This window comes from Neovison vison, chromosome 4 (genome assembly GCF_020171115.1).
Source record: "Neovison vison isolate M4711 chromosome 4, ASM_NN_V1, whole genome shotgun sequence".
Classification (NCBI taxonomy): Eukaryota; Metazoa; Chordata; class Mammalia; order Carnivora; family Mustelidae; genus Neogale; species Neogale vison.
In genome coordinates this window covers 218,755,559-218,766,235 of record NC_058094.1, presented here as the reverse complement: position 1 = coordinate 218,766,235, position 10,677 = coordinate 218,755,559, and the positions used below count along the sequence as shown (strand labels likewise).

Below are 10,677 nucleotides of genomic sequence, written 5' to 3'. Positions count from 1 at the left end.
AAATTGCTCTATATTTAAATTGCACCAAATATGTTTAAAAGAGTGATATAACAGTTTTATTTTAAAATAATCAATATTTACAGGACACCAGGAAACACATACTTTGGCAACTCTTAAGTTGTTATCTAGAAGGGGGATACATGATCTTTCAAAATGCTCTTGGGGGTGCGTAAGCATAATAGTGGGGGGGGTATGCTTTACAACGGTGAACAGGTGAGGTTGGGGGACCTCTTGGAGTAGAAGCACCTGGGGGAGGGTGCCTGCTTTTTACAAATGCAGATTCCTGGGCTCCACTCCCAGACTGAGTGACCAGGTTTGGAGTGAGCCCCAAGCCTGTCAGTTTTTAACCCACTGAGCCACCCAGGTGCCCCAAGCCTGTCAGTTTTTAACATGCATCCCAGGTGGTTCTCATGCAAACCCATAGTTAAGCACTACTTTAAAAAATAATACAAACTAAGTTTCTTAGTGAGGGCTGAAGACAAAAACCCCTCCCAGGTCGTTGGATTGAAACAAGCTTAATTCGAATCTGAGCTCAGACAGTAGCAGCACCCGTGGAGAAGCCTAGAAAAAGGACAGCAGTGGAGAGAGCAGGCACCCGCACCCCCTCAAGTCCCGGGCGAGACCAGGGAGGCCTGGACTGTGGCTGCACGCATGGGGACCAAGGAGGTCTAGCCCTGTCCCAGCCTGCGCAGGTGGGCCTCTCCGGACCCCCCTGGGGCAGACCACTGGAGGCGGGAGCAGGGGGCGCAGCGAAGGCTGAGCATGCGCTAGCGGGAAGCTCGGAGTAGGGGGAAGCGCTGCGAGGGCAGGGTACTTGCCATGGAGGTGCCCTAGGGTCCTGGGACAACACTGCGGGGACAGGGGAGGCTTCTGGTCCCATCGGAGGCCTAAAGTGCAGCGTGGGGGCGGCCGGCTCCCCACCTTGATAGCTCACGGGGCCGCGCTGGGCAGCAACTGTTCCCTCTTCCTGGGATCACAGAAGAACTGCAGCTTCCTGGGGAGCAGCTTCACCTCCACAGGCATCGCCTCGTACTCCTCACTGTCGATGCTGAAAGAGCCCCCCGTTCCCTGTGGAGAGAAGGAGACAGGGGTCGGCTTCTCTCACCTCCCAGAGTATTTGGGAATTTGAGAAACAAGGCCATGAGTTAAAAATATTTACTAAAATACAGGGGTCCTGCCGCACCTTCCAGGAATTCCTAAAATACAATGTTCTAGGACCTTCTCAGCCCTCAGCTTAGGAAAGCCGTGAAGTCCGCTTGTTATTTTCATGGTTCTTCTTTAGGACTTACTAGGCTTTATCCCTCAAGTACAGCAACATTATATGTTACAGAGTCTGTAAAACCTTCCCTAATTCATGCATTTAGTTCAACAGTGGCTATGTTGAAACGACAGTGCCACCCACTGTGGGGAACAGCGTCTGTTTTACCTACAATCCTTTCTGAATACCGTGGGATGACGGGCCCCGAGTGTGCAGACGCCATCTGCGGGAACTTCCTCCTGAGCTAGGACTTCTTGGAAGACTACACAATTTAGACTACATTCCTAACATTTTCCCCACTTGTATAAGGTATTCCAAGCTCAGCATTTTCTAATACAGGAGACCTCAGTGCCATCCCCAAAACTGTTTCTAGGTCCTTTATTTAAAAAAAAAAAAAAGTGAAGGTAGGCTCTGCTATGAGTATCTGCCAGCTAGCGAACTGTGTGTGTCTTAAAGCACAGTAACCCCTGCATAATGGACATGCAGGAAAAGAAAGGCCAGGAGGTGTAAAGATCACCTTGCGGAACCGTGCTGACCCATGCTGGAAGTCTTCAGGAGTCCCCAGCTCAGCCCCGGGCATCCGGGGCTCCAAGGGCGACCTCTCCTCTAGAGTATCCCCTAACGTCACCCCAAGCCTGGCCAAGTGCTCAGCCCACACTAGGCAACCAGACAGGAGGGTCTGTTTCTCGAAAGGAAGACGGGCGGCCCCGCTCACCTCGGGAAGCAGCAGAGTGCACTGGCTGGCCTGGAGACACTCGGTGCCGGCCGCACGCAGCCCGGGGTCCCGCACCTTTCTGCTTCTGTCGGTACAGGAGAAAGCATGTTCAGACGCCAGGCCGGCGACTGCACGCGACCCCAAGAGCGTAGCGAGCTCCTTCGTTGAGCTTAAACAGATGGACTCATGCCATGATGCTGAACCATGGGATTTTGTGAATAACTTTCCCACGATGATTCTTGCTTAGCAGTGTGACAGGTATTCCCGAGTAAGGAGGTTAACCTGCTGCAGACAACGGCGTGTGAAGTTAAGACTGAGTGATTCTGTACCTAATTCTCGGGTCATTAAAAATCCTGAATTTAGAAATTAGACTGAAATTTTTTTTAGGGAAAGTACTAAACTTGTGAGTCTCTCATTACTTGAAGGAGAAAACATTTTTTAAAGTAGACATTTCATGTATATGATTCTCTATAGTCCTATTAACAGTCTGCTTAGCATACTACTATCTCTGCCTTATAGTAAACCTATCAGACCACACACACACACACACACACACACTCCCTCTCTCTCTCTCCTCATGCACACATATCCTTGGGAGCCAGTCATGGTCAACGGGAAGAGGAAAAGCTAATCCAAGTAAATCAGTCCATTCTTTATCATTAAATGATAACATTAATTCTTTAGTATATGAAGCTTCAGAGTTTTCTAGAGTAACCTCATAATGTTCTAGTCCCATACCCAGAGGAAACAGTACTCAGTCCCACTTCCTGGAGAGACCAAAGGAAGCCGTGTTCCTGCTGCCGAAGACGAGGACAGCGGTGGTGCAGAACATCTGACTTCACCTGCATTGAGCAATAGAATCGGTTTTCTATTTTGGGATGTCAGTTTTATGGAGGAGATTTGAGTACAGCAGGCCCTGTGGGCCAGACTCTCAATTAAGACAGTGTGTGGCTTCTAGACACTGTCTAGGAGAAGGGAAAGGTTTCCCTTTCTTCCTTCTACTACACATACAGCGAGGAAATCAAAGGCTGCAGAATCAGCTCTTCAGCATCTGAAGAATTTGTACCAAAGGCAAGAACACTACAAAGCAAAGACATTCTGCCGCGGGTGCTGGTGCGGATAATGGAGTAGCCATGGAGACGGGGCTAGGGCAGCAGCGATGTCTGCTCCTTCCGTGGGCACAAGAGGGAGCTCGGAGACAAAGCAGGACGCCACCATCGCTGAGCAGATTCCCAAGGTGCCATGGCAACCTGTGGGCTCAGAGGCTGTGCTGAAGCAGCCGGATGGGGGGTTAGAGCGCTCTTAACCAATAAGCCTCCGGCAGAGGTCGGGCTTCACAAATCAGACAGAACTGGGGGATATTTTTTCAGTGGAAAAGGGGAAAAGCCGGGAGATTGTGCAAGTGCTCCATAGCTCTGCGGGTTTTCCATTACTGCCCTGGAAGGAGGACAAGGTTAGGTAAGGTGCTTCCCTAGGAGAAAGACTTCCCCACACGTCCTCGCACTGGAGACTCCGAAACAAGCCTGAGGTAGTTAGAGGTGATCACGGTATTCTGTTCCACAGAGGAAAGAGCCAGTGAATTTACCGATCTTTCCCAGTCGTGAGGCCAGGATGTGGCGGGATCGAGATTTGTAGCCAGCAACCCTGACCCTGAGCCAAGGTTTCGGACACTGGGCCGTGCTCCCAGGAGTCCTTCATCTCCCTGGAAAGGCAGCTGCCCCCACACTCGGATTTTCCCAAAACTAACAGGGAAGGCCGAAGTTGGAGAGGTGTGTCCTACATGTCGACCCAAACACTGGAAGGAAAGAGGCTACACAGTCCCCAAACCACACAAGTCCTCCACGGGGTCTGTCTTCGACTTCATGGGGATCTGCACAGTAGGTTCTAGAAGACGAACTACTCAGCGCACGTTTCCTACAAACCGCAGCCCACTTACCCTATGGTTATGAAGTCTCCTTTGCTGACCGTGTCAGGCTCAATGCAGATGTTCATGAAGTCTTCTTGGCTCTGGAAGGTCAAGGACACTGACATTACTACTCACCATTTTGGCTAACGCAGTCTGTTGTCCTCCTTCAGCCTCAGAGGTCAAAGCTATTTATTATATAGAGACCTTCACTTTTAGTAACTTAATCCTGAAAATATGTATGTGTATGTATGTGTATGTATATATATATATATATATATATTTTTTTTTTTTTTTTTTAACATTAAGACCCTTACTGAAGTACAATTTACATACCATAAAACTCATCACTACCCAGATAAGCTAAACAAAAACTTGGGTTTGTCAGAACTCAGAGTAGGAGGTTTGGGAAGTTCTGACACTAACCATCACAGCTGCTGTGGTCTCTGGGGTCCTCTCCCCGTGGGTCAACTTCCAGCCCATCTACCCCAGCCGGACTCCGTCTTCACTGTGCATCAGCCTCACATCACACCCGCGGGATCAGCTTCTTGCTATGCAGAGCCCAAGTATATGTGGGTTTTTTGTTTTTTTAAAGATTTATTTATTTGAAAAAAGAAGAGTGTGAGCAAGTGGGGGGAGGGGCAGAGGGAAAGAGTCTTCAAGCCGCCTCCCCACTGACTGCAGAGCCGGACATAAGGCTAGATCCCGTGACCCAAGAGATCAAGACCTGAGCCGAAACCAAGAGTCAGATGCTTCAAGGATTCACCCAGGTGCCCCCCAAGTGTGTGTTTTCAAACGTGCTATGTGCAGTTTTGCTATGCAACCAGAGGCGAAGAGCAATAGTCCCTTTCTGCCATGGTGATAGTTTAAAGACTTCTCATTACCACCGAGCAAAAGGTCTGGAAGAACTGAGCTGCAAGGCAGCGGCTATAAAACCAGACCTGGTTCTTGGGCCACTCCCCCAGTTCTCTCCCAGCCAGTGGCTAGCAGTTCGAACCGGGCTCTCTCTAAATCGGAACCAATGCTTCTGGGCCTGCTTCAAACACGGGTATTGTTTCTTTTTGGACAGGTTCAAAATCTGTTGCCCCAGGATAATCCATGAGCTGCTGGGAGCAGACAGCCTCTGCCTAAGATTAAAGAGCACCACCGAAGCACAGCTTTCTCTCTCGCCCGGGAATTACAGAACACCGAGGCGATGCCTCGGCTCTCAGCTCACCTTTTATGCAACAATTTAGTGTTGACTACCATAAATTCTTCTAGGTGCTTGGGTTACTCCAGTGAACTGAAAAACCAAGTATTTCTGCTTACCAAGAATTTTTCTACTGGGCAGAGTGGAGGGAATAAACCAAAAAATAAAATCTAACCATAATAAAATAACGAGTTACAGGATATATTAGAAGCATATTAGAAGCACAGAAACAGTAAATTATAGATAGAAACAATTGGTAAGTTATAAAGTATATTAGAACATAAGTATATGAGAAGTATATGAGCATTTATTAGAAAAATGAAGGAAAAAAACCACAAGAAACACCAGATGGTGTGGGTGGTCGGAGTGACATTTTTAAAGACGGTCTGGGTGAGCCTCATGGAGAAACAGCTCTGAGCAGACATGTAGGAGGTGAGAGAATGAGCAAGGGGGGTACCCAGGACTGTGGTTCTCCGACGTGAGCAAGTATCACCCGGAACGCCTGTTTAAACTCGGACCGCGGCCCCGTGCTCACAGTTGATGGTTCAGTAGATCTGGGGTGAGTGAGGCCCAAGAATGTCCATTTCTAACACGTTCCCAAGGACTAAAACCACTGGCCTAGGGCAGGGCGACCCACACAGAGGGAACTGCCAGGGCAGGGCTGTGCGGAGGAAGCGCGTCTGACACGGGAAAGAACAGCAAGGAAGCCGGAGGCCGGAGCAGAGTGAGAGGAACGACGTCGGGAGACGAAGTCAGAGCAGAGGGGAGGCCCGAGCCCAAGGGCCTGTAGACCATTGCAAGGCCCTGAGGCTGAGAGAAATGAGGAGCCGGGAGAAGATTCCAAGCAGAGAAAATAGGATCTGGCTCCATTTCAACAGGACCTCTCTGGCTGCTGTAGTTGGAGAATAAGGCGGGGGGTGGGGGGTGCCGCATTCAAGAATCTATGCAGTCACGCAGCTAAAAGACATCGGTGGCTTGGAACAGTTAGCAGGGGCGTTGTGTTAAGCACGGGCAGTATTTAGAAGCCAAGATTAGACGTGAGGGGGGACAGGGCAGCTCCAAGAGGTCTGGCCTGAACAACTGCATGCACGGAATTACAGCCACCAGCTGAGGGGCAGACTGGATGGAGCTCAGCCGCCGACGGGTGGAAGGGAAGGCCGGCCGCTCAGGGTGGGGCACGCAGAGCCTGAAAGGTGTATTAGCCACCTGAGAGGAGAAGGTGAGTAGACAATTGTCATAGAAGTCTAGTGAATAGTCCAAGTGCAGAAATCAGCGGAGGGTACTGACCGATTCACATGATTATCTCAAAAGATGCTAGAAAGAAACTTGATAAAATTAAATACCCATTCATGATAAGACTCTTCATAGATTAGGAACAAAAGGAAACTTCCTTATTCTTATAAAAGGTATCTGTAAAAAAAAATCCCACCAAACTCAAGAACATAGCAATGAAACCACACACATATATAGACATACATATATATATTACATACATACATACATATATATTATATACATACATACATAAATATTACATACATACATATATTACAAACATACATACATATATTACACACATACATACATATATATATATATATATGGTTTTATTTATTTGTTCAAGAGAGAGAGCAAGCGAGCATAAGCAGGGGGAGCAGCAGGCAGTGGGAGAAGCCAGCTCCCTGCTGAGCAAGGAGCCCAATGCAGGATCATGACCTGAGTCAAAGGCAGATGCTTAACCAACTGAGCCACCTGGGGGCCCCACAATGAAAACCAGCAGGAGTCCGAAAACAATGCTGCTATTGCTACTCCTACTGAACACTGGACTGAGGTCCTGGCCAAGGCAGTGAGGCGAGAGAAAAGATTAGAAGGCTAAGTATTTGAAAGGAAAAACAAAACTTGCACTATTTGCGGCTGATATGACTGAATCTATACAAAATCCAAAGGAATCCATAAATTAGTAAGAATTTAGTCATACAGTTGTTGATTCAGTATCAGTATTTAAAAAGTCAATTACATGTCCATCTAAATCAAATATTTAAAAACAAAATTTTAAGGGATACCATCTATAATCTTATGAAAATTTAAAATAACCAGGATCATATCCAGCACATCCATAAAACCTCCCTGAAAGGCATTACCAGCCTAATGAAGAGCTATGTCACGTTCATACAACAGAAGAGTCAATATTAGAGAAGTGTCATTTTTCCTACAATTGATCTACACATTCAGTGTAATCCTGTGATCAATATAACAGATTTTTTAAAAGATTTTGTTTATTTGACAGAGATCACAAGTAGGCAGGGGAGATGGGGGAAGCAGTTTCCTCACTGAGCAGAGAGCCCGATGCGGGGCTCAATCCCAGGACCCTGAGATCATGACCTGAGCTGAAGGCAGACGCTTAACCCACTGAGCCACCCAGGCACCCCAAATAACAGATTTTTATATGGAACTTCATAAAATAAACCTTCTAAGGGATTTATAGAGGCCAAAGAGCCAAGAATAGCCAACGAGACTCTTAAAGAAGAAAAGCAGAGGGGACTCATTGTAAAACGAAGATAATCAAAAGTAGCACAGTACTAATACAGGTTTAGACAAACAGAACAACTGAAGAGAGAACCTACAAACATGCCCAAGGGACACCAGCTCTCACTGTAGAATAGGGGCTTACTTCAGTAAATGGTGCTTGGACAAGTGGCTTTCTCTGGGCTAAGATTATAAAATTGGAGCCTTACCTCCATCGTTCACAAAGCACAATGATAGGTGCAAGTGTTTCTTTTTAAAGAAAAAGAGAATCATGTGATGCATATCATACCAGCCTGGGTTTTAACAATACATGATGAGTATCTTTCCATGTCACTAAAGAGAGAACGTCTTAAATAAATGTACCAGAATAGATTTCATCAGTCCCCTGGTTCATTTGTTTCGCATATTTTGCTATTATAAATACAGTGAACAGAGCTGTACAAGAGATCCTAATTTTCACACATTCCACACCCCTTAAAACCTCTTTGACTCTGAATGTACTTTTATAAATGATAAACGAGTTTGGAGCTATCACATGGCAGCTTCATTGTCTTTGAATATCTTATTGCATTTGCTTTTAAAGAGGTGTGGAAACAGAAAACAAATGTGCTGCTCCTTGTGATAACAGCACAGAATCTTATGCTCCCATAATTGGCACCAAGATTAAAAGCGCTCGGCACTCTGCATGTGGCTAATCTGGGGCCACAATCACAGCCTGGACCCAACTCCGTCCCTTCATTGGTATTCCGTCATCAGAGAAAAGAGCCATATTAAACAGCAAGAACAAAATACTAGAAATACCTATTATCAGAGACAAGGTATAAAAGCAATGTATAATTAGAAATTTTATCTTTCTTTTTGAAATTCCTCTAGCATAAAATCTGTTTTTCAACCTTAATACCTCCATTTTCACCAGTCTTTGCTGAATTCCATTATGTAAGAAATAAGGGAATGGCTACACTATGTATGTGTGTGCATCTGATTATTCCTGTAGGACAAACTCCTAGAAATAGAAGCACACCCTTGGCCCTAGTAAGTCTTTTTTAGATGCTTTGGAGAGACCAGCAAGACACCAAGAAAGGGTGTTGTGATTTACAGATTCAGCAGGACTGCATGAATGCCCATTTCCCCATGCACACCAACACGGCACAACCCAGCATGCTTAATTCAGGACATTTCGTTGTTCTTTTAAATTTGCATTTCTTCGATTTGAACACTTTTCCTGTTTCCTGACCTATTACACACATATAAAAGTTATGTCTCCCTGGTAATGTAGTTATAAGAATTACAGGAGTTGACAGGATGTAAAATTCTCAGACAGTGCCTGGCAGAAAGGACGTATTTAGCAAATAGAAGCTATTTTTCCAAGTTTATGTTCTTTGTGAATTTCTGTTTTTGCTCGTGCCTGTTACTTAAAGGAGTCCTTTGCCTACTTCTTAAGAGTTTGTTGCGGGGCTTGGCGGGCTCTGAGCCAGTATATCTTTTCCCAGATACCAAAGGCTTTGCTAAGAATAAAGGCCCGCTTACCGTAAGGAAAGCTATTAACTCCTGCTCTAGCACATTCTTTTTCCCAATTTGTCATGAAAGTTTTTGTTTCTAGTTTCTTCAATTGTAAGTAGACAAATGCATCGATGTGATTTGCGCCTTAGACGCCATGCTTAGAAAGGCCTGGTCCTCCCCACGTTTATACTGATAATCACCTCCATTTCACTCTATGCTTCATGAATTTCCTAATTTAACTCTTCAGTCCAGCTGGGAGGTGAAGGAAGCTGTGTTACCCCATGTTTTGCGAAGGACACGTGTTACTTTCCTAATTAGAAAGCGACCCGCTCCTCCACGAAACATCAGAGCCAGACTCCCGGGCACATGCGCACGCTCATCACCCCGTTCGAGTCCACCTGCTGCCTCCAGACGGACCAGGTCAAGTGTGCGCGACTACGTGGATCTGCATAAAACCCAACATCGTAACACATCCACAGGTCAGGGTAGCTTTCCTATTAGCATTCTGGCGAATACAAACTACTCAGGTTTCTTCTAGAGCGCGGGTCAGGAGACTCTGGACGGCCGCGGAGTCGGAGGCAACGACCGACTCTGCCGTCCTCAGGGCACGAAAGCAGCCCCAGACAGCGCGCGGGTGAGTGAATGTGGCTGCTCCAATAAGGCTTTTCTTATGGATACTGAAACCTGGATTTTGTATTCTTTCTGCGTATCACAAAATACTCTCTTGATTTTCTCACAGCCATTTAAAAACGTAATGTCAATTCTTAGTTTGTGTGCCACCAAACAAAAATAGGGGGCAGGCCAGTTTTGTCAACCTCTGCTGTATTTCAACATTTTTTTAGCATCTGGTCAACAGGCGCACCATCCAGAACTTTCTGCACTGACGGCATTTTGTATCTGTGCTGGCAACTGTTTTCCAGTGCGGCAGCTGCCAGCCACGTGTGGCTGATGCGCACCTGAAGTGAGTGCTAGATTTTATCTGACTCAAAGAGCCACAGGTCTAGCAGCCACCGTATGGACCATGCGTGTCAGCAGCGAGGACTCTATGCATATGAGTATGTGTATTTTTTTTCTCCTGGGGACCTAAATCCATATATTTAATAGTGTCACAAAAATAGTGATATTCGCTCAAGTAAAAGTTCCACAATTTTTTTTTCCTGAGACAAAAGGAAGCGGGCTAACTTTTTGTTTCTAACGGTCTTCTGCCCTCAAGTCTCAGAAAGCCTGGCGGCTACGAAGCAGGGCCCAGAATACTGGCTCAGAGCCCGCCAAGCTTAAACCTCCCGCCTCACTCCACTGTTTCTTCCCATTGCTATTATTCCTTAAAACCACACCATATGTTCTTTCCCCTGACCCTTTCTTCTCTCCCCAGAAAGGCTAAAATAAAAATACCCAATTAGTGGAAGGGCAGGTGGCCTTTGCCACTCTTCCCAGATACCAAAGGCCTTGCTAATAAAAAAGGCCCACTCACCGTCAGGTCAAGGTGACTGTTCCGCGTCGTGATGGACAGTTCGATGGTGGACAGCTGCACTTCTTTCCAGACCTTAGGGCTCACCTCTCGGGAAAGGGCTGTGTGGGGGCATTAT

The 10,677-nt window shown here is 46.4% G+C and overlaps 2 protein-coding genes across 6 annotated transcripts in view; one reads left to right on the top strand and one right to left on the bottom strand.

The window, feature by feature from the left end:
• Positions 1-4,963, top strand: part of DENND11 (DENN domain containing 11) — a 51,700-nt gene extending 46,737 nt beyond the window's left edge. Inside the window, exon 10 of the mRNA XM_044246729.1 lies at positions 4,946-4,963. The gene's annotated coding sequence lies outside the window, so the exon portion shown is untranslated. The remainder of the gene's footprint in view (positions 1-4,945) is intronic.
• Positions 30-10,677, bottom strand: part of AGK (acylglycerol kinase) — a 73,216-nt gene continuing 62,568 nt past the window's right edge. For 4 of the 5 annotated variants that reach the window (XM_044246733.1, XM_044246731.1, XM_044246732.1 and 1 more), the window contains exons 13-16: positions 10,563-10,660; positions 3,910-3,980; positions 1,974-2,058; positions 30-1,068 (exon numbers count right to left, since the gene is read on the bottom strand). In XM_044246733.1, coding sequence (XP_044102668.1) covers positions 931-1,068; positions 1,974-2,058; positions 3,910-3,980; positions 10,563-10,660 — 392 coding nt within the window. In that variant the 3' untranslated portion in view covers positions 30-930. Of the gene's footprint in view, positions 1,069-1,973; positions 2,059-3,909; positions 3,981-4,952; positions 6,272-10,562; positions 10,661-10,677 lie in introns of those variants that run through there. The other variant, XM_044246734.1, reaches the window with a different exon arrangement.